Source organism: Glycine soja, chromosome 13 (genome assembly GCF_004193775.1).
Source record: "Glycine soja cultivar W05 chromosome 13, ASM419377v2, whole genome shotgun sequence".
Classification (NCBI taxonomy): domain Eukaryota; kingdom Viridiplantae; phylum Streptophyta; class Magnoliopsida; order Fabales; family Fabaceae; genus Glycine; species Glycine soja.
Genome location: NC_041014.1, coordinates 26,850,192 through 26,874,600, shown reverse-complemented (window position 1 = coordinate 26,874,600; position 24,409 = coordinate 26,850,192). Strand labels below are relative to the sequence as shown.

The following is a 24,409-nucleotide window of genomic DNA, read 5'->3' as shown; positions in this document are numbered from 1 at the left end:
TATTCTTTTTGTTCTTTTTCATGCATGCAGATTCATGCTATCCAAATTTATTTTGACATGTTCTGAAAGTTAAATTCTGAATTTTCAAGAAGTAATGTGATTTCTGCATTGTTTCACCAAAACTCAGAGTTGGGCCGGATTTCACAAGTTACAAGGCATAAGATAATATACAGAAATTTGTAGCTTAAAACCGAGTGATATTAAATATGCTAAAATAGATATATTTGGTCTTTAAGTTTTAGTTTTTGTTTAGTTTGATTCTTTATATCTTAGAAGCTTGATTTTAGTTCCTCAGGTTTACAAATAGAGACAATTTGGTCCTTTAGTTAACGGTGGTAGATTGGGACATTAAAAGATTTTGAACTAGCCCTTAAGTAACGACTAAGTTGAATAACTCCAAAACATGAAGAACTATTTTGAATCTTTTTAGAACAACATGAAGGATAATCGGGAACATCATTTCATGTCTGGTATGAAGTTTTTGTTACATCATATTTAGCCATTGACATCAATGACTAAAATGAAGTTTTTAAATATAAAGAACCAAACTAATTAAGAATTAGCAATTGACGTCAATGATTAAAACGAAGCTTTTAAATATAAAGAATCAAACTAAACAAGAATTATAACCTAAAGAATCAAACATGTATTTTAGTCTACTAAATAGTAACTCCAAATAGTATTTCTTTTTCTTTCTTTACTTTTATTGAGAGAAAAAATATCCTTTATTGTAGTCAGCAAATTTCTATGTAAAAAACTAGTTTTTTTTATTTTGCAATAATATCATTCAGCATTTTAAATTTTAATACTTTTTGTTGGTCTAATTGCTCTGACGCTTGTTTGACGATTTTAAACATTTTTATGTATCATTAATCAAACAAAAACACTATTAGTGGACACGTCAGATAAGTTTTGTATTTGTTGAGACTTGAGATGGTGATTAGATTAAACGTTGATTTAATTAAAGTGTTGTTAACCGAAAAAAAGGGAAGTTACTTGATAAAGTGATTATTTCAAAAGGAAGTGTTGTTAACCAACAAATATGGTTACTATTTACTAAGAAATACTGTCATAACACACTATCACACTATTTTGAACTCTCTTGGTTGAATGAAAATTACAAAATTTTATGAATCTAAACCTTTGCTAATTTTATAATTTTCAATAATTTAAAAAGATACTCTAGAGTATGTTTCCAACACTCATTTACTGACAACCATGAGTTTTTCACATTCTTTGATTTTTGGTTATGGTTGTAATTGTTTCCTTGAATGTAATTACATTTGCAAATATTGTTAAGATTTAGAAATATATTATTTTATAGTTAGAATGTGATTTAGATTTAAAGATATGATCGATAAATTAAATATTTATTTTTTCTTCTAAGATTAAGATACTAAGTTTATAAATAAAAGTTTTTTAGATGAAAAGAATCATCTAACCTGAACAAAGAATGACCACCCTAAGTATCAAATTTATCCAAAAATACTGATAATGAAACTGTAGATGTAGTCGGCCGAATCACATTAAATAAGATTTGAATCTCTTCTATTTTTTTATTTTTTTTGGTGTTGTTTTTTTATGTTTTTTTCTCATCATCGTGGGCGTAATGAAGAGGTGTGTGCTTTTTTCCCAACAACTTGAACCTAAATGGACCATAATCACCCATAAATTACAAGTTGGGATGAAGCATTTGAATATGTACAATCTTTATCCTTACATCCATTCCATGCCGAAAGCATTCGAATATACATAATCTTTTGCCTTACATCCATATCGAAACAGCGACAGAAACTAGTTCAAGAGAAGCAAAATAACCACTGTGTCACGAGACTTTATAAACATCAAAATTCCTTATTAGACCATTGCAAGCAAGGTGCCAGGGCATTGTCAACCAAAAGCAGATCTTGTGTGGCTTGATTCCAGTGAATGGTACCTGCAATTTGATTTTTCATGAACAAATAAAGGATGTAATATGGCTAAGAGGTCGACAAGGGTCTATCAATTTGACCTGTTCATTTTTCCAGTCTATAACGTATCTGTTAAACAAAGATAGGCAAAAAAATTTAACACTCCTAAAAGCATGTAATCCTTTCATTAAAACCATGACATTTAACATGTATACTATTTTTTTCCCTCTTTTAATTTTTTACATAAAAGAAAACTGCCCCCAATTAAGAACAATAACTACTAAGGGAGAAGGCACTATAGGAGTGCCATTTGCTCCAAAGATAGATACATAACTGTTCATACAGATTTGATCAGTGGGAGGTTTAGGCATAAAAGTCAAACATGCAGTTAAACTAACAGGATGAAAATACTCATAAATCGTGATACATTAATTACAAAACTGATGCCTAGTTCAATCAGTTCACAGAAAAGTGGAGAAAGGCATATGAAAACAGAAATTATACTTAGAAATAGTCCAATTCCAGCCAGCATATGAATGGAACAAAAATATGCAGCCAAGTTCAATCAGCTCCCAGAATATCAAAACAAAAAATAATAGGAAACAAAATTGACTATAGCCTGCAAATTATCTGTGATACTGTACATTCAAAGTGACAAAATATGATAAAATGTTTTGGACTTCAAATAACTATCGTACCACCAGAGGAGCAAAGCACCAAGACTCAATGCATGCAATACAACCAACACAGAAAGTAGAGGCTAAACATGCAATCTTTCGGAGCCAATTTCATTAAATGACACTGCTATGATGACCGGTGCGTGCATCAATCCAGAAACTGTAGGTTGCTCTTCATGGGACAGGACATGTTTACAACAGTATCACACTCACTAAAGTTCACAACAATTCATCAACACATAACAAAAGCTCCTCTGCATAACTGAATTGTAACATCAGTTATCACCTTTATCTTCATAGACCACGTTAGTCTTGACACTATAAATCAGGAGTAACACTAGACATCCATCAGACCCAAATTTTCATCTTCAACTCCCTCCTATTCTTGAGGTCCAACAAACTACTACCCAAGAAGTTGTTTGTACACGTTTTTATTGTAACCACCGTAATTAGGGCCTTTGGATCAGCTATGGGACTAATCCTTGATCGGAAACTTAGTCACACTTAAAACTCCCCGTCCCTCCTCCAAAGGATGTATTATCTAGGAATCGAAACCTGGTCTTTCTCCACAAACCTAGAAGCTGTTTCTACACTATCAGGACTAATTCAACCAAAAAGCCTTAGAATTGAAAGATGGAAACAAAAGTCAAAAGACTAATTTCAATTGGAGTTATAAGATTGACTTGGAGGTTGAAGAGAGAAGAGGTAGTGGGTTCAAATCCTTTCACCAACAAAAACTAACAACTAACATTGGGCGATAATGAAAAAAAATAATTTAAATCGAAGGGAGTGACCTGAAAAGAAGTGAAGGGCACATGACATCAGGGGTGAGAATTGTGATTGTCTTTGTCTTTGTCTTTGTCTTTGTTAGAGTTGAAAGAGGGTATGGGGTTCTCTCCTTTGATGAACCAGCCGAGGGCGAAGAAGGCGGTGCCAGCGAGAATGGCAGTGCCCCAAGCGTGAGAGTACCATTTACTGTACTGCCTAATGGCATACCTCCATTGATCCCTCAGAGTGGCCGCGTCCGGAATCTCTTTCTCTGGCGGGTTGAAATGCATCTTCTGCTTCCCTGGAAGCTTTTTTGGGCCATCATCACTGGGACTGGGAATCCCACCCGAAGAAGGGTAATGGGTTTTGGGGTTATTCTCAGTCATGTGGCGGTGGCTGGCTCGATTGTTTTTACCTGACGGGAACTACTCCAACTTTGAAAACACAATATATCTATCGACTATCGAATATGTCTTGAGGAAACCAAAAGGAAAACAATAGATTACCTCTCTCTTATTCGGTCGGATTTAAGATATATATATTCTTTTTATAAAACTTACACTTGTTTTTCTAATTTTTCTTAACATTTTAAAAAATTACACATATTTTTTCTATTTTTAAAACTTACACAAATCTCTCAAATATTGTCCAAACATTTTATAATAACAAATCATATGTGTTAATAAGTTTGATTAAAAAGAATAAAATATATTTTTAATCCTTATAAATATGAAAATATTCAAAATTTATTACTATAAAAAATTTACCTATTTTTTGAACTTGCAAAATTTAAATGTGTTATTTTTTTACTTGAAGTTAGGTTTGAGTACATTCAAACCTACATATATGTTGTTATAAAAAGTGTTAGATTTTTTAATTTTTTTATGTTACTTATATATATACCCAATGTAGAAAAGTTGAAAAACTTAACATTTCTACAATAGCATACATGTAGGTTCGGATGTACCCGAACTTAGCTTCGGGCATGTAACCGATGTAAAAAAATAAAAAAAATATGGCATTTTCTATATCAGTGTACACATAGGTTCAAAATACCGAACTAGCTTCGGCCCAAAAAAATAACAGATTTAAATTTTGTGAAAATAAGAAATAGACAAAAATATTATTCATATTTATGAGGACAAAAAATATATTTTATTTTATTTTATTTTTAATCAAAATTATCAACACGCATGACTTACTATAGTCAAATTCTTAGACGCATTTAGAAAGCTTGTGTAGGTTTTAAAAACACAAGAAAGACATGTGAAGTTTCCTTAAACCCTAAGGAGACATATGTAATTTCATTAAATCTTAGGAGAGACGTGTAGATTTTTTAAAAGAATGAGAGATATGTATAATTTTCTTATACCTATGGGAATACATGTGTAATTTACTCAAAGGAAAATATTAGAGAAGATGTTTGGAAATCGAGTAAAAAATGACTTTTGAGGAAAAAATATTTTTACAAAAGGATCGGAATTCTTGTTTTTTATTTTTATCAGTTAAATCTGGATTGGAACACACATGGTAACAATTTTAATTAGAAACCAAACATGCACTAAATGGATACATCTAATATACACCTAAAAAAGAGAAAGAAATAATAAGGAAAAATAATAGTCATGTGATGTAACAAGAAGAAGAAGAAAAGATAAATAGATATAAAAAGTGTTAATTGAATGTTTAAGTATCATTGCTCAAATGGAAATTTTATTTGTGTCTATCTTTAAATGTTTGTTGAGCTTGAGACATGCTCAATGAAGACTTAAATGTGTATTATTATGTAATTAAAGATATTATTCTAATATTACAAAAGAATAATTTGATAATAAAACTTAAAAATCTAGCCTTTTATATGGCAATTGAATTGATGAATAAGGTGTTACATTTTTTAGAACAAAGAGAATTTTTATAATTATGGCACACAATAGATGAAAAAATAATAATGAGTCTTATATTTGTGAAAGGAAATAAAAATTACAACTTAAAGTATTATAATTCGTGATATTCATAATATACAAGGAGAATAAATTGAAAGGAAAAAAAATTAAGATATAATGAAGTATGTCTTTAGAAGATAATGATTAGAACTTTGACACCCTCACCCTCGGTCATCATGGCTCCAACTGTAAGATAACATGACAAAACCCAAGATGTGATACCTTCTACTCCAACATACATATACTTAAGAAAAACATATAAAAATTTAAAATTTAATTAAATCAATTTTATTCAAATCACTTAAACAAATTCATATGGGTAAATGGATCACATTCACTTTATTGTTATCAAATAAAACTTATTAAAAATAATTCCAGCTCAAAACAAGGTCATTAAAACTCCAAAGAATGAACTAAAGACTCAGCATGTGAAACAAAATGATAAAAACTACATGTCCAGAACTTCATACAATTAATACAGAACCACATGTCTCAATGTCACATCCTATTAGAACATTGTGTTCCAGTGTCCTCTAGCATGAGGTTCTTCATAGTCATTCATTTAACCATCTGCTCCCACGAATATAAAATTTGAGATCATCACAGTATCCAAACACAAACATCACATAGGGAGTGAGTTATCACATTCCTAACTAATAGAGAGAAATGAGACAACATATATATACGTATCATATAAATGAAATACAACTTACTTAAACACAGCTCACGTCATTTCACCACTTATTGCGTAACATCACATTTCAACACTACACATCTCACACATTTTCACATCATTCACGTACTCAAGGATCAACACACAATATCACTCAACTAATCAATTCGATCAATAAACAAGCGTTATGCAACAAATATACTAAGACTCAATCCTATATGCAATGTGGTACCGTGTGAGTGAAAAATCTTGTCGGGTGCCTAGGAGTACATGACAAGACAGACCACACATTGGTAAGTCAAGTCACTCTTACTCGATAAAATCATAGGGAGACCAGTCAAGGTCACTCTATTTTGCAAGAACACTCCAACCATATGGGATTAGCATAGGCTTCAAGGAACATTCAAACTGAGTGTATTTACCCTCAAGGCCTATACTTCAAAGAGTCCATCAGGGCCTCTCCCTCATGATTCAGGTCTAACCCAAAAAATATTTTAGCACGCAGACTCTATCTATGAACTGTACAAAACACATGACTCCTCGATTGTTCTCAAAATAAATTTTATCTCATCGCGCCTCAAGTGTTAAACTAGTTGGGTTCCCATCACAATACTAGTCACGCATTAACTCATCGCCCTTAAAGGGTCTTACATTCGTGTGATTGTATGGTTCATAGCTCACAACTCAATGCACATAACATCTCAATACACATGTATTTCATAATTCATCACATATTCAATTTGTCACTTACTCATAATTTCAATCACAATTTCATGATCTTAATATAGCAATTTATCATGCTAATCTAGTAGATCTTGTCCAAAATATAAAAAATTTGTACAAAAATGTTTCTCACAACATGGGGAGTAACATCCCAAAATAAATCGCAAATTAATCCTCTAAGGATCCTTACACATGTTCATTTTAACCCGAATTGCGATAAACTCATCGCTTACCTTTAAGCGAGCTAACGCGTGTAGTTCAATAGTGATAGTGGCATCTCTAGTGGTTTCCCAAGATTTCTCAAGTTTTTCCTCCGGTTTCTCTGCTAAGGTTTCCAAGCGTTAAAGAGAAAGATGAGGGATTGGAGTCTCCATTTCATTATCTCCGTACAAGGGATATTTCTCCCACCAAAGACATTATTTCGAAAATCCTAATAGTAGGAATGTGCAAAAATGAGTTTCAAACCTGGTGTTCAAATTTCATGACGATCCAACGGTTAACGAGTCTGGAATCGTAGTTTTACTGGGATAGATTTGAGTGTATGCGGGAAAAAAAGAGCTACGTGTGAGGGACATTTCTCTCACTTCAGATATTATTTCACAAATCCCGACGGTGGGGATGTGTGAAAATGAGTTCCAAACTTGGTATCCAAATTTCACGATGATTCAACGGTTAGCGAGTCCAAGATCGTAGTTTTACTAGGATAAGTTTGAGTGTATGCGGGAAAGAGAGGATTTTGGGAGAGGGGAAGAAAAAACGAATTTGAAAGAAGACATATCTCATAAATGTAAAAACTAACCTAATATATCTCTATTTATAACTAGGATAATCTCAACCTATTATTTACTCTACTTTTATTTATTTTATTATTTTATAAAAAGAAGATTAAATTACTCATTTGGTCCCTATAGTTTCACGATTCTTACCTTTTTTATTCCCTATAGTTTGAAAGTGATTTTTTAGTCATATAGTTTACATTTTAATTCTCTTTTAGTCCCTATAGTTTAAAAATATTCTTTTTAGTCCTTATAGTTTGTATTTTAATTCTCTTTTAGTCCCTATAATTTGAAAGTGATCTTTTTAATCCCTATAATTTATATTTTAATTACCTTTTAGTCCTTCCTACAAAAAAAATATAAAAATAATTAGCTAAAAATTAGTTATAAATTATCAACTATTTTTTTGTTATAAATTATCTTGCGATAAATTAGTTAGAAATTACTTATTAATATTTTTGTAGTTAATTGTAATTGATAATATTACTCATATTTTGATGGTAAGGATTAAAAGGAAATTAAAATATAAAGTTTAGGAACTAAAAAGATCATTTTCAAACTATAAGGACTAAAAGAAAATTAAAATACAAATTATAAGGACTAAAAAATCACCTTCAAACTACAGGAACTAAAAGAGAATTAAAATGTAAACTATATAGACTAAAAAAGTCACTTTCAAACTATAAGGATTAAAAATATATGAATCATGAAATTATGGGGAGCAAATGAGAAATTTAACCTAAAAATAAATTCTATTTTACTTCTTATATCAAATAAATAATTAAAACATCATTTTTATTTTTTAAGAACATATATTTATTTTATTTATCTTAAAACTATTATTTTAATTAATAAAATTATTTCTTCTTATTTATTTAATTACAAAAATTTCATTATTTTTTAAAATTTTATTTATTTTTAAATAAAATCTTTTTTAATTTATTTTACGAAACATAAGATGTTACACAACATAGGAACAATGATTCAATTGTGTTAAAGAAGACTAATATTTACAAAAGAATCTGCAAATTATGGATCAGGGAAAAAACTTAGTAAGAGTGAAATTAGAGAAATAAGAGAAACGAAAATGATTTTTTTATTTATTGGCAAATAGAAGCTTTATTGATGAAACCAAACTCAACACTAGCTCTTGTGATTTTCCCGTAGCTCAAAATGTGCCAATTCCTAATATCGGGGCGGTACTCAGACACATCAGCACAGACACACCTCATTGATAGCTTTACAATTGAATTTATTTTTTATCTTCCCCAAATTCCCCAAATTCTTCAACCAAAGATCGAGGTACATGGTACCTCAAATAATTAGTACCAAATATAAGGGACTTTGGGCCTGAGTGAGCCATGCATTACCTCTAATGTCTTGCCCTGAAAGTGGTTGATTTTGATGTGACACTAATGTTGACTGCATCCACTCTACAGAAAAGATACCATTTGGAGATGCAAAGATTCATGGCCTCTCCTTTCAGTCCAACCTTTTTAAAGAATTGGCATGTCTTAATATAATTTTTTCTTTGTAACTGAAACAACTAATGCAACTAAAGACTAAGCAACCTGATAAGTCCATTTTTGCAGGGATAAATCCCACTTCCTTGGTCGTCCCCGGATTACAACTGGACCAAGGATTCTTGTGTTCCAAGTCTCACAATGTCCTCCCACGTTCTATGTCAACACATCAGAAAAGAATCATATTAGACACTAATAGACATAGAATAAAGCCTTTATAAGTGCAACTGAGACATCAATAAGGAGTATGAGTGGGATTCCATCAATTGATACTTGTATGTACTATGTAGTAGGATTTCAGAAAGTAAGGTGGAAACCAACTTACTAGAAGTCCAACAGCTAGCAACACTGAGCAGAGCTATTCTGTTTGTTCCAGCGCCGAGGCTTACCATGCCACTATATGTGAATCTCCAATCCTCCCTCGTTCCATGGGCAAAACCTGTTTTCAATCATATTTATTATGTTTCCTTTGACTAAAAAACGTGGAAAACAAAGAAAGGGCACATAGATATGTGGATAAAATAGCTAGTTTAAAAAGTTAAATCTGAAAAACTGTCTAAGGAACGATAGGAGAGAGATTGGGGAGTTTTAGAGGAGACAAAGGAGGAGATATGATGGAAGGTATAGGCAATGGACTGATATGTGGAGAAGGCTTCATTTTGTTTGGTCTTTGTAACTGATCAAACATTGATTGTTGTCGTAACAGCTTTTTTGGAAATATGTAATGTGGCAAAAGATACTATAATGTAAGCGTACTATTTCGCAGCTCAGGATTTATAGATTATAAATAGATACATAGTCAACTGTTATAATTATCAGTTCTCATGATAGAGTTTCATTTGATTCACTCATAAATCACAACACATTGTTAAGTACTACATGAAAAAAGATGCAACATGTGATGTCTAAGTACTCTTTGGTGATCAAGGGAAGGAATTATTGGATTTTCAAGTATTTGTCTGCTGTCAATGTTATCTTCAGTTGAATAGGGTCCTTAGTCAAGTGACTCGAATCAAATTGCTAAAAAACGGATAGAAAAACAGACGTGCTTTGTTTGGAAAATTCAACGTTGAATATCTTACTTACATTCATTCAAATATTACAGCAGTTCAAAATTTATTAACTATTTTACAAGTCGAGAACAAAGATATAAGTACAACCTTCCAATAATCAATTTAAAAAATTCAACTTGAACCTTCATTTTCTACAAAGGGCAAGTTTTTTTGGAAGCACCCGCCTGATTTGAATCCAAAATTGACACAGCAGATCTCAGGCATTGCATTTGAAGAGGGAAAAGAATTACAAATAGAAAATTATACCAAAGCCTATTGGGGTTCTACCCTTGTGGATGGAAAAATTCCACTATAGCTAAAATCTTCTTCCCGGTAAGGATGTTGGGCATTTCCTACACCTGCTTCCACATAAGTTTCTGATGTTGTAGCTGATTCAGAATTGGGGTTCAATCCAACAAGCTCAATCATGCTCTCGATCTCTTTTACAACCTCAGCCATTGTAGGCCTCTCTGCTGCATATTCTTTGACGCATCTCATTGCCAACATCACAAACTTTTCTAAACCTTTTGGTCTTGTTGCTTTCATTATGGTTGGGTCTAGAATGGAATGAAGGTTGTATAAATCTTTTGATGTGTCCATTACCCTCATTACCTCTCTTACAATATACTTTCCTTGCTCTATTGGCCTTCTTGCTGTTGCTAGTTCTAGCATTAGCACTCCAAAGCTATATACATCACTCTTTTCAGTCAACTGCTGGGTCATGTAATATTCAGGATCCAAGTAACCCTGTGAGAATAAAAGGAATTAAGTTTGCATCAGATATCCCTCTGGTAAATATCAAGTTTCAAGCTAGGTCTCAACAAATCATTAATTTGTTATAGTCTAAGCACTATACCAAGCATACTTTATGAAGAGAAATCAACTTAAGTGGAGGTATGATTGTGTTTGTACCTAAGCTTTTCCTGACACTATCAAATTACAAGTATCCCTAAAACTTCTTAATTTTTTTCCCTGTGATAAATTGGTTTGATTGTGTGGCTACATAGCAAAAGCTGATTTCATGACTGTGAAATTTTAAAGGTGGAGAACCATTTGAATTATTAAAAGTTCGGTCACTATTTATTAAACTTAATATCTCTCTTAAACAAAGATGTGTGCTGATTCATAAAGTAGGAGTCAAAGCATTCTATACAAACCATTGTCCCTTTCACTTGAGTAGTGACATGGCCCCTTTCACTATCAACAAGAAGTTTAGAGAGACCAAAATCTGCAACTTTTGCATTGAGGTGATGATCAAGTAGGATATTGCTTGATTTTATGTCCCTGTGTATGATAGGTGGATCAGCAAGTTCATGAAGATAGGCCAGACCCCTGGCTGCACCTAATGCTACTTTAAGCCTCCTTATCCAATCCATCCAGATGCCAGACTTTCCTGCATAGGCAAAGTCAAATGTAGAAAAATAATTTAAGTAATGTGCCAGACAACTTGATAGACTTCAGTTTAATTGAATCTTTGAATTGGTTGCTGTAAAAGTATATCAGTAGTAACTACAGCCCCAATCCTGAAGATGTAAGTAGTTGCAGTCTAGCAGAAGGATAAAGTTAATAATTTGTGACTGAGCTATATTACTCATTTGTGTTATGTTCCAGTAAATTCTTATCAGAGTCTCTCCATGACACACTGATTTCTAGTCTTAGAATTGGTAATGAAGAAGAAGCCATTACTTTATATTTCTGATGACAGCGTGTCCATTGTTATTCATCTACAAGTTTGTATTAAAATCAGGATCTTAATATGTCCATTTTAGTACTACGAACAATTGTGGTGATTTACAATGAAATGGGCATATAAGAGGTTTGCTTGTTAATAGTCAAGAGAAATGAGATTCTATAAATTTACAGAAGAAAAAAATTCTCTTCACTCCATCCCCATTTATTTATATATTTGAGTCTGAGTAGTGAAGGAATTGAAAGTACCTGAGAGACTATCCATTAAAGTGCCATTTGGAATGTGCTCATACACCAGCATTTGTTCACCCTTCTCAAAACAGAAACCCACAAGACCGACGAGATTCTTATGATGGACCCTTGATAGAAGTTCGATCTCAGTTTTAAATTCAACAGCACCCTGCATAGACTCTTTTGCAGCCCGTTTGATGGCAACCAGCTCCCCAGAGGGAAGATTTCCTTGATAAACCTTGCGAAAGAGGACTAATTACACCATGTAAAGCAGTAAACAAGAAGAGAATAATTTGGGAAAATACTAGGATATTTCTGAAGCTAGTGTTAGAAATGAATTTCTTTAAATGTGAAAGGATGTAAGAATTTCTTTTAGGAACATCAAGGAAATAGGCCAATAATAAGATATTATTCTTAGATTAAAAAAGAAAAGGATAGGCAGAAGATGCCAGTAGTAAAAAGTAAAAACCTTTCCATAGCCTCCAGATCCAATAGTATTGGTTTCTGAGAAGTTGCTGGTGTATTTCCTTAGATCATCAAAAGAAAACCATCGTGCTCCTTTCAACTGAGGAGCAGTGCCACTATTCGTATTCTGTTCCCAATTTGCTGCATTTATGATGACATTGAATCAATAAAAGACTACTAGAAAAATTCCTTGCAAGGAACAAAATTCATCCAAAGGTTGCAACAATCACTTCTTACCAAAAGGGTTCAACTCTGCAGATCTTCTTGCTCTTCTTTTCTGGCGAAGGGCATACATCCCTGCAAAGAATGCTAGAACAACAAAGACCACAACAGCAACTACAGCACCAACTATAACCCCTACATGTGATGATGACTTTGATCCTTTTGGTTCTCCTAAATGACATAAGAGTGAGAGTTAGGGAGGAGAAAGAGCACTATAAGATAGAACAATGGACAAAGAGTTCGGTATTGTTAGTTCGTAATGAGACACAAAATCTCACCTCCATAGTATTCATAATTGGCACCCTTGAAGATGTAAGGGGAGAAGAATTCTGGGGGTTTGTAAATTTGGTTGCTTAGCAGAAAAGCAATAGTTAAAACTCCAGTTGTGTTGAAGCGATCGGTTTGCGAAGGGAAGACGTCCAGAGTCAATTCAAAATTATCAATAGTATTCCTGAAGGGGTTACTAAGAGAAACTGAATCCACTGGAATGCTTTGGTTTCGAAAAGTATCCATCAGAGACTGCTCAAGCTCCCTATAGTAACTTGCATTACTGAAGTTTGAGAAACTAAGAGCTCTTGATATAAGAAGTCCAGAATAGGGAAATGCACATTTACAATTTGGGCTCGAAACCTGATCAGAACCGCAAGGTGAAGGTAAACAATTATTTGTTGGTGTTGAATAAAATGAGGGATTGGGTACTGGAACTTTGCAGTAACTCCTTTCAGAAGCTCCACTTTCACGACAAAGTGGGTTGTTAGCTAGTCTGCAAAAACAATAGATAACTGCCTCAGTTTTGAACCCATGCAAATAGCTGAACAATTTTCTCTGTTTTGTTTTAATTACTCATTTGATCTTTAACTCTTTATGCATGCACAATCTTTATGTTTTAGGCTCCACAAATAGAAACTACACTTTTTACTCTCTACTGTCCAAAAATTGTAGAAACTAAAATGAGTTAAAAAGTTATGTATAGAGATTAAAACGAGTAGTTTCTAGGTATAGTGTAGGGACTAAAATGTACAGATTGTACAAGTAGAGACTAATGAGTAATCAAACTATTTTTGGAGAAAAAAGGTGATATCATAAATAATGAAGCTTACCTTAGCTCAAAAGTTGGTGAGTTGTTTTCTGGGTCAAGTTCTGTTATTTCATTATCTTCCAAATTCATGAGTTGCAGACTACTGCTGTAGCGACTGAGATTTAATGCGCCACCGAGCCGGTTCTGCCCAAGTATTCTGTTACCACATTTCAATATTCATAACCATCATTTGTTCATAAAGCCGAGGAATAATTGAATTACATATAGGCATATCAACATCTTTTTTGTGCTCTAATGTTTTGTTTTACAAATAAAAGGACAAGTGTTTCTCATCTAAAGGAAAATAAAATATTATACCCCAAGAATGAACTTTCTCTCCCCTTTGATGTTTGTACATTTAAAGAGTTGTTCCGACTACTAGTTAAAATGAATATTTTTTTTTTCTTCACAACGTGTATCTTTTACAAGAAGTATTATTCGAGAGAATTAGAGACAGGTAATGTGGGAATGAAGGAACAACATACACTGTTGTTAGTCCTGGCAGAGTTGTAACCCATGAGGGAATATCAGAAGCATTGAAATCATTGTCACTCAGGTCCCTGCAGATAGTTTTCCGTAAAAGACACAGTTAAAAATCATTGTATTATGCATGAATCATATGCATATGTTTTGCATGTTGTATAATTTAAGTGGAGAGAAAATATTGTTGTATGCATTTCTTCTAGGGAACATGATTAAAATTTTACAACAAACTTCATTTAAACTTTCGTTGCAATCAATAGAATATAATAGAGTATTTATATTTTATACTTACACATAGGTGAGACTATTCATTCCAGAAAAATCGGGCAGAGAGCCATTCAGACTATTGTGAGATAAATAGCTGCAAGATAAAGTTCATGCCTTGCCTTAGTAAAGTTGATTCTATAGGAAAATAAAGACAACTTTTACATATAAATATGAAGTTTAATTGGGCATGTTTCTTTGATTTTCTTACATCTCACTTAGTTTTCCGAGTTTGTTTAAGTTTGCAGGCACTCCCCCAGTTAATCCATTCTTATCAAAGCGCCTGTGGTCAACAGAAAATATTCAATATAAAGAAAAGCCATAGCAAAAAATTCAGAGATAGCATAATTTTGTGACTATAGTCACTTGACACTGTCCACAATATACTTACACAACTTCCAATGTGCTCACAGTACTAAGGGATCTAGGAATGCCACCCTCTAGTTGATTGTGGTCGAAAAGCCTGGCAAAAAGAGTATCAAGGGGTGATTAAGAGTCTATAACAATAGTCAATATTTCATGTTTAACAATTCAAAACCAATTCTACCAGTATAAAAGGTTAAATTATTTCTCTATTTTTTTTTTCAATTTGATTCTTTAATTTTTAAAATCGATTTAATTTTGTTATATAGTCTAAATTAAATTGACAATGTTAAAAAATGTGTATTTTGTGACATTTAAAATCATGTAATAACTTATTTAAACTGTCACAAAGTGTGATTTTTTATCACCGTTGATCCAATTTAGACAGTAATATCAAATTAAATTAATTTTAAAAATTAAAAGACCAAATTGAATCCGAAAAAATTAAAAGATGAAATTGAATCTAAAAAGTAAATTAGAGTAAAAAATTAATTTAAAACCTATTAAAAATAAACAGACACTAAGTCATGTTAAAAGTAAAAATTATCATGTAGTTGAAAATTATACTTTCATTCACTTTGTTGTGACATGAGGACACTTAACTCTCCATGCCATTATTTAGGTTGCGAAATTCCAGAAAAAGAAATAGTACAAGATGCAATGAGACTTACACGTGTTCGAGAATCATATTGGAGTTAAAAAGTTTTTCTGGTATTGTACCAGTGAGCTTATTGCTCCCCATATGACTGCAAGTATTGAACATAATATTTGGTAATTCAATCACGCTAGTATGATAATTAATATATATCAAGTGAAGATTGGCAATGAGAGTTGACATACAAGTGGTGTGCCTTAAGGAGAAGGTCAAGGCCTGGTCTTCCTTGGTCATCAGAGACAGGAATAGTCCCTTCAAGCTGGTTTTCAGCAAGATCAAGCCAATCAACATTTGATAGATTGCCAAGAGACCGTGGTATAGTTCCACTGAAATTATTAGAATTAAGTGCTCTGCATGAAAAGCAACACATAAATTTTCCATGAATTAGTCCATTAATGAAACATTGATCGAGCTTCGAATTAAGTTGGATAATTTTAGGAAGTGAACATTGTATCCAGAGTTGCACACTGCACACCCAACAAAGGATGTTCCATACTTTTATATGAAGCATCATCCTTTGTTACATTGAAATAAGTTGGACTCTAATAATTTTTCTGTAAGGAATTAGCAGAATCGTTAAGATGGAATCCTTACAGAAATGTCAGCTGCTTTAAAGATCCTATTGAATCCGGAATACGACCAGAGAAACCACAACCAACCAATGATCTGCAGAAAAACAGTTAAAAAGGAACAGATCAAAAAGCATGCTAAATTTTGTAAGGGAAAAGTTCCGTGTGTATTCAAATTATTTAGTAGAAGACAAACTGCCTAGCTTACAGGGATTTTAGCTTTTTCAAATTCCCAATTTCTTGTGGAACTGTTCCTGTCAAGCCTGTGTTGTAAGAAAGATCCCTACATGAACAAAAACACCTTGTTATTAAGTGAGCTTCAACTGAGTATTGCATGCCATCCACAATTAGCCTAGTCAAAATAAAATGTCCTTTTGGGTGGTTATTCTGTAGAATTTTGTTAGAGCAAATTACAGTAACACCTCCTGAACTTTTATCAAATTACACATAACTCCATCCGTTTTGATTTTCCTATATTTAAGTATAAAAACATTACATTAACATCCTCTTATATGTTTGAAAACATTACACTGACACTCCCTCAGATCTTACAATGACACCCCCCACAAGGGAGGTGAATGCAATGGTTAAAAAAACAAAGGACGTTGCTGTAACTTACGCATTTTGTTAAGAGAAATGATTTGGCAACTTCATATACAAAAATTCGTATGACTGAAGGAGTACAAATCATCCTCTCAAAAGAAAACAGTACCAAATCAGGACAAAGCTCTTTTAATGTAACTACAGAATTAGTAACGAAGTATCCATCACATTTTAAATCATATAGTGGATTAATTAAGAATTTAAGATTTAAGATCATAATCTATCTTTAGATTAAGGGTGTACAGTACTATATACGCTATTTCACTTTAGACATCAGTTCAGTTTAGAAGAATCTTATCCAACAAATCACAAGTTCAGAAACATTTAAGCATAATAATAATTTCAACTCACAGAGTATCTAGTTCAGATAAAGACTGAATTGCCGAAGACAGCTGGCCTCCCAAATTCAAGCCTGGCAGTCTCCTGAAAATAATAGCAATTTAATTTTTTTCAGATTTATTTTATTTTAAATAAATAGAAAGTAGTATGAAACAACCTTTGAACTTTGAAGAGAGCAAAGAAACCAAAAAACTAACAATTGGGTAATTCTTGAATTGCTGCAACGAATTCCATCCCATCCACTGCCACAAGGATCTGGACCCACCCAATTTTGTGGCTTGTTACTCCAGGATTCCGTAAGAGAATTTAGGCCAGAATCTGCAGCCATACAATTTAGTTACATAAAAATAATGTCAAAAAGAAATTGAATTCTCAATTAGCAAAACTACATAACTTCTTAGTGTTCATTAATCTATCTCCTGTCTTAGTGATTGCACTTGTCTCTATAGTCTAAAACCACAAATTACTATGAAAAGTGAAAACTATAGAAAGCAACATTTGTAGTCAATTCACTATGAAGGAAAAGCTGCTACAATAGTTAAGATATGATGCTCATCATGTTTTTCTTTTATTTTTTTGTACAACCTGTTTTTAATTTTAATAGATAAGGTAAGCATTATTAGCAGCAAGCAAAGGAGCTTCCAATATAAGAACAACAGTTTTGCAGTTTGCACATTAGTCAATGATATGAACAGATTAACTGTCATTTTTAATAGCAATCAAAATTCAGTCTTGGCATCTTGAAGATAGAAGGCATAGCATAACCTAATTTCAACCGCATATCTATATTTTCTTGAATTGTACTATTCCTACAATAAATTCTTTCAACACTTTTTTTTTCTGTTTCTCCGTTACATCATCCGTCTTATTAAACGTTTCTCTCACGGTTGTAAAAAAGTTGTACAGCCTTGTTGTGCAAATTTAATTTCTCTATTTTTAATGTTTGGTTATGATGTACTGTTGCATAGAAGTGAAGTACTCCAAAATACAAAGTTACAAAGCTGAACCTCACCATATTCAAGAGCAACCCCAAAAAAATTGGAAAAGATTCCTTATTTTCATGAGATGTGAAAGAATATATGGTAAATATAGATCAAACACCAAAGTAAGCAAAACATTAAAAAAAAAAAGTATAATTGAACTTACAATCTTGACTATCTGTCTGTGATGCTACAAGCAGAACTTGGAAAAGAAGCAGCAGCAGAGGAATCACTTTATGTTGTTGGTCCATTGCTCAATATTTTCTTATGTTGGATCAGAAATGGAAGAATGAAACTTCTGGATGGGAGCAATGATCACCAAATATAATCAAAGTGGACCAATAATCTATAGCAATCATCTTTTAATGTGAAAGCAAAGCCATGATAGTATGACAAAACTGAATCTACAAAAGATGGTAAGACCAAACCCGTCCTCAAGGTGGCTAAGGCTAACTATTAACTAATACCTTTTACTTAGTCAATGACTTTTGCATGTATTTTTCAACGGTTAGAATGACTAAATCCCAAAACATAAAAATAGAAAATATCGCCACACGGTGGTCACCAACCATCATCATTCATTGCATTCTTTTATTGATGATGTGCAAACAAGAGGGAATGAGCAAGGAACATTTCTGCGGTGGGAAGATAAGCAATATCATTTTGTTAGTATAGTAGATTGCCATCTGAATATGGTCTTGCTTCATCTACAAACTTCCCCTCCTGCTTTTTGTTCACGGCAAAATGAAAATTAAATGGTCTTGTACTATAAGACAATTGGCCACCAAGCTTGCCGTCCATGATAATTAATGGTGATAAAAATAATAATAACAAGTTTTATTATTATCGTAGTTTAATTTTTATATAATGTTAGTGAAAAATATTATATTGCCAATGTTGATGTGACTTTTAAAATTTTTATTATAAAAATTAATAAACTTATATTTCATTGTAGTCTATGATCAGATGACTTGGTATTATCTAATCTTTGTATTATTATTTATCATCACGTTCAACTTTATATTCTAAACAAATAGCTTTGTGCACAACTATGCACGCGGAATGTAGAGAATAAACAAAAGGTTTTCCTTTTTTTAAGGGATTCAAAGTATAGATAATTGCATAGTTGTTTGGACAGCTTTAAGCAGCTTCAGATCTTTGTATTTGAGTGAGTTGGAAGGCCAACAAAGTGGATGCGAGGGAGACATATGGTTATGCACTAGACAATAATAACGAACAATTTTTTTAACAGAAACATACGTCTTCAGTTTTGTTTTTTTTTTAAGAAAAAAGAGGTTAATTTTTTTATTTATAGCTGTTACATATTACTGTTTACTTAACGTATTGTCTCATAGATTAACAAAAAAATAAAAGGGTGCTGTTTCTTACGTAGAGTTGACATTATTATATAATCAAACAAATGGGAGTAAAATGTTACAAAAATAAAACCACAAAGGACGTAGATTAACTGAAACTAAGTTGTTTTATCTTCTAAGTATGCAGATTAAAATTCGGAGGGAAAGAAATTTGTCATACATCCATAGTAGTTGTCAGGGGCGGACCCGTATATGTTAGAACCCCTTATTTTAATAAAGTCACAATGTATTTCTATCAAAATTTCATATTTTGCATTTTCTAATTTTATATGTTTGTACTTTTTCACTAATTTTTTTGTGAAGATAAATAAATATATCCCTTATTTTAGTATTTATATCTCTTATTTTTATGTGCTATTTCTTATTTTCACTTTTTTTATATGTTTATTATTATTGTATTTATATTGTTAAATATATTATAAATATATTAGTCAACGTAGATAAATAGTTTCCTATTTTATAGCCTTCTATTAAGCATATAATTTGGGATATTGCTTCCTATTTTATAGGCTTCTATTAAGCGTATATTTTGGGATATTGATTCCTAATTTGTAACCTTCGGTTAAGCTTTTTATTAGGCATGTACGTTGTATATATTCTGAGGAAATCAAGGTGAATGACAACGAGAATATTTCTGATAATTTACATATATATTGATTTGAAAGCCTATTTTTATATTTTCTCCAATAAAGTCAGTTGATTTTTGTTGTCCACCTCAATGCCTCATATGTTTCATTCTACCGATTCATCTATTACTCCCTTTATTTTCTTCTCGCATGATTCTTTCCCATGGGGCTCTCGTTTCCTTTTACAACACTTTGATCCTATTTTATATTATACAACTAAGTATGACTTGCTATAATTATTTTTCTTCCTGCATAGACACATTTTAATTAAGTGGTAACAACTCTTACTCTTCATATATATATATATATATATATATGGTAATTTTTTATTGGTAGTTGTATCAAACTCAAACATATATACGAGATTGTTTTCATTGGAGAATACTCATGTTGTCCTAAAAAATATAAAACGAAAGGAATTCTACCGTTAATTGATTTTGTTGACATGGTTTTTAGATTCAAAATCGAAAAGTAAAAAGTGCAGCGATATAGAACTTTGAGATTTCATTCCAAACAAAACCTCAAAAACTATTTTGTATGCCTACATTCAAGTTGATATTTAGATATATATTCTTTTCTCCCGTTCACATGCAATGGAGGATAAATGTGACAATTTAACCCACAAATTTATTTTCTACATCACGTGTTTTATATAATTAAATATATTATTTATATTACACTAAAATTTCCCATTAACAATACCAAGAGAGTTGGTAGTTCAAGGAAGAAAGTGGGAAAGCTGACTTTCTGATTGGGTAGCTATGGAAAGAGACAGGGTGTACCAAGAAAAAGAAAGGTATTATTACGGTGATGGAGAGCCTCTGTCTTATCAGTGCTTGTATGAACCCTAATTAATAAAATTATACAAGTTGCCTTCTATTCAATTTTGACGGTAATTACCAATTCTTTTTCAAAATTAAATATTGTTGAGAAAAGGAGGAGGTCAAACCTAGTAAACTACTCTGTTAAAGTTGCCCATGTCTATAACTTTGATTAATTATTCTCATCACTTAAGAAATTTCATTGGTTATATTTATTTTAGTCTCGTAATTATACATTGTCTATTTTAGTTCGACCCTTAAACAGATGTGTTAAATATTCAAAAAAAAAGTTTTCTCCCTCAAAAATTTGTAAGTCTTTTTTAGATTAAACAAGAATGTTTTGCAGAAAAAATACACATGATCTTAAATAAAAAATAAATAAAACAAAATGGTTGAGATTGATATTTTGAGTAGGACCAGATCCTGGTGCTTTTTTTTCGTCAGATTTTGGTGCTTTCTTTGCGAGAACCAAAATATAAGAAGCAAAACTAAATTTGAGGTAAACTATAAGAACAAAAATGCATTAAATCAACTTTTTTTTTGTAATAAAACATTCATTTATCTTTATAATTTTTTATAAAATTATTTTATATTAACAATTTTGGTATATCATTCAACTAATTTTAAAAAAAAAAGTAATTATTTTTAACAATTTAAAAAAAAAAACTATTTTTTCTTTTAAAATTTTTCTCAAAGATGTACTGATAAATATTGATGCTATGCGTGAATAAGAAATAAAATAAAGAGGAAAGAAATAAAAAGGGGGGGGGGGGGGGGAAGCATAAGAATAATAAAAGTAGAAGTAAAAGAGAAATAGAATAGATGTGTTTTTTAAACATATATAAATAGGGGGGCGGAAGTTTCTAAACACTTGTTTGAACAAGTGGAGTTGAAGAGTAGCTTTTCAAAAAAAAAAAAAAGTGGAAGAGTGGCTAGAGTGCTAGACATAAAAATAGGGATGTGTTTCATGACTTGTATATCCTATAACTTAATTTTTTAGAGAGATTATTTCGTTTCAAATAAATCTATTTTAGTCTAACATTAGGATTAAGTATTTTAGCCAAAAAAAGATATTGTTGTTGATTCAAATATCCAAATCACAATTACCACGTGTATAAGTATGATAATAATAATAGTTGAATTATGTTGCTCCTGATTCAAATTTCTGAACCACAATTGACCACCTATGTGAATGTATTTTACTTTTTTAAAACTTGTATGCACTACTAAAAATATCATTTTTAGTACACATTATTTAAGTCGGTTATAAAAAACCATTTTTGTTTATATCACAATGACAAATTTGTAAATATTGGTAATATTTTAAAAATGGTTTTTGAAAACCGCTTTGAAATACTTCAAAACAAAGACGGTTGTCGGGAAAAGCCGTCTTAAATGCTTACTACTTTTAATTAATATAATTTGCATCTTTTTCTTTCTCTCTTTATCGGGCAGTGTACCACTCTCTCTCTCTCTCATTGACGCATTTGTTGTCGCCTCAACTGCTTCATCGCGACGCTGCGGGAGATGAGGGAGCCCAAAAGCCCACCATCTCCTTCAAGCAACACAATCGAACCCGCCATTGCTGGGACGAGAAGATGAACCTCAGAAGACTTGGAACCGCGTGAGGTCTCCCAAGAATCGCCGCAGACACGTTAGGGTTCGCAATCAGATACGCCAACGACCTCGCATACTCCGCCTAGGTGTCGCCGCCGCCACTGACTCCAGCAGCCAGTCCACGACGGCGCCGCCGCCTTCCCCGTTGATCGTGGCCCTGCGGGCGGAGTTCGCGGTGGCGATGTCCGCAAGAAGCGCCGTGACACGAATCTCAAAGTCGGAGCGGACCTCGTGGTTCACCGAGGATAGCACCGAGCGCAACGACTGCCAGAGTACCGCGGCGGCGACGCCGGTGTGCTTCGCGTGGTGGAAAATCCGGTCGAAGGAGTTCACTGCCTTGCGCACGGCGCGCTCTGCGCCCTCATGTAGAGGATTCGTGCCTCTTTCGCTGCGATATAATTTTCTCATGTGCCAATACAGAGACAAAGAAGCTCCAAAATTAACTGAAAGTGGTTTCCAGTTTTTGGTATGTGTCAAAGTATTTATAAGCCAATTGTATTTAATGTATAATGCATTCTCCTAAATATAAAGATTGTTCCTTGTGAATTACAGCTGATGGATACAAATGCACAGCTTTGGTACATTATCAGAGAATATATCTCTAATTCTGAGGTAGCTCTAACTTTTTTTTTAATGATATTTTTTCCATTTGTTTTCTAATGTTCTTCATCATCCAATTTGATGCAAGATAGAGGTGTTGATGCAGCTGACCTTATCTCATTCATGCTGGAATCAGTTTTCATGGCATAGGATGGCTTATTCTTCTCCTCCTATTTCCTTCTTTCCTTCTAATAAAATTTACTCTTTAAAAAAAAGGTAAACTTTGAAAACTGATTTAGATGTTCCTTTAAAATGTATTTGTTTATGCATGTGTGTCTGTATTTGTATATGGTTTAGATAACCTTTTGGGTTATACTCCATAGTTTGCAACTTGTGTCAAAGAAAGCCTCTAGCCTTTCCTCATTTTTTTCCTGCCATTTGTGTTTTGGAACTACTTAATAGTTATATATATCAGAAGTTGTTCTTCCTGGACAATATTTTTGGAATATCCTTAATATTTCTGAAACTATTTTTAAATGAATCCACTAATTAGCTATTAAATTTTGAGCTACCTATTTCAACAAAATATTATTGCTTAGTATCAGTACGTGTGGTGTACACAGGGTAGAGTATCAACTTCCAAATCTTATTGTTGGGGCTATTACGAAAGAAAGCTTGTATAGTGCTTTTGAAAATGTCATTGTAGCAGAGCAGGTAAGTATTAGCAAATAGAAATTTTAGTGTGTAATATCTGCTTTTATAATATCATAATTGGTTTTTGCAGATAGATGGTAATGATTTATTTCTTCCTATGCTTTTGCTAGGAATAAGGGGCCTAGTACTAAACTGAATTCTAGAAGGAATAGGAAGATAACAAACCCACTGATTCACATGTCAATATATGTTTCCTATTGGCGTAATCTTAATTACTACTATAAATACTACTCCTTGTTAGGTTTTAAATTTCAAGTAAAGCAAGCATATCTATCTATTTAATTAGCTTTATTTGATTTGGATGCACTATTTAATTATTTTTTGTTGGCATTCACTGTCTATTATTGTTCTTCTTGCATGTAAATGTATTTTAAAATTAAAATATGCTATCTTGAATTGAAATTTAAATTCCATTCTCACTTTCTAGGCACTTAAAAACTGAAATATGCCCTTCTTGGAGCAAACCTTCATTTGATTGATATCTTTATTCTGGTGCAACAGCTTGTCAAGTTTCTCCTGAAGCAAGCAAGTGTTGACAAGAGAACATGTGATATTTTTGGAAATTGAGATCAAATGAATATTGCACATAACGTGGCTCTCTCCTTTTTCTCTCTCCTTTCTTTTTTTACTGGAGAGGCAACACAACAACATGATCTATTTAGGTTAGTATAACGTTGAACTGTATGATATCATTGTACAATGCAAATCATTGTAGAATGTATGATATCA

The 24,409-nt window shown here is 32.4% G+C and overlaps 3 protein-coding genes across 3 annotated transcripts; 1 reads left to right on the top strand and 2 right to left on the bottom strand.

Annotated features, from left to right (window-relative positions):
* Positions 1-1,651: 1,651 nt before the first annotated feature.
* Positions 1,652-3,858, bottom strand: LOC114382407. The gene is made up of 2 exons (XM_028341793.1): positions 3,382-3,858; positions 1,652-1,936 (listed from the first exon to the last, which is right to left on the bottom strand). Exon 1 carries the CDS (start codon positions 3,739-3,741, stop codon positions 3,409-3,411), a length of 333 nt encoding a protein of 110 aa, XP_028197594.1. The 5' UTR covers positions 3,742-3,858; the 3' UTR covers positions 1,652-1,936; positions 3,382-3,408.
* A 6,217-nt stretch (positions 3,859-10,075) lies between these two features.
* LOC114382789 (probable leucine-rich repeat receptor-like protein kinase At5g49770) lies at positions 10,076-18,731 on the bottom strand. Its single transcript, XM_028342404.1, has 19 exons — positions 18,556-18,731; positions 18,153-18,284; positions 17,204-17,324; positions 17,019-17,090; positions 16,273-16,347; positions 16,090-16,161; positions 15,681-15,845; positions 15,512-15,586; positions 14,869-14,940; positions 14,689-14,760; positions 14,506-14,574; positions 14,216-14,290; positions 13,753-13,887; positions 12,931-13,415; positions 12,668-12,823; positions 12,435-12,571; positions 11,984-12,203; positions 11,203-11,438; positions 10,076-10,792 (listed from the first exon to the last, which is right to left on the bottom strand). The coding sequence occupies exons 2-19, from the start codon at positions 18,235-18,237 to the stop codon at positions 10,319-10,321; spliced, it is 2,796 nt and encodes a 931-aa protein (XP_028198205.1). The 5' UTR covers positions 18,238-18,284; positions 18,556-18,731; the 3' UTR covers positions 10,076-10,318.
* Positions 18,732-22,267: 3,536 nt separating this feature from the next.
* On the top strand, positions 22,268-23,208 carry LOC114382121. The gene is made up of 2 exons (XM_028341360.1): positions 22,268-22,892; positions 22,979-23,208. The coding sequence occupies exons 1-2, from the start codon at positions 22,608-22,610 to the stop codon at positions 23,084-23,086; spliced, it is 393 nt and encodes a 130-aa protein (XP_028197161.1). The 5' UTR covers positions 22,268-22,607; the 3' UTR covers positions 23,087-23,208.
* Positions 23,209-24,409: the final 1,201 nt, after the last annotated feature.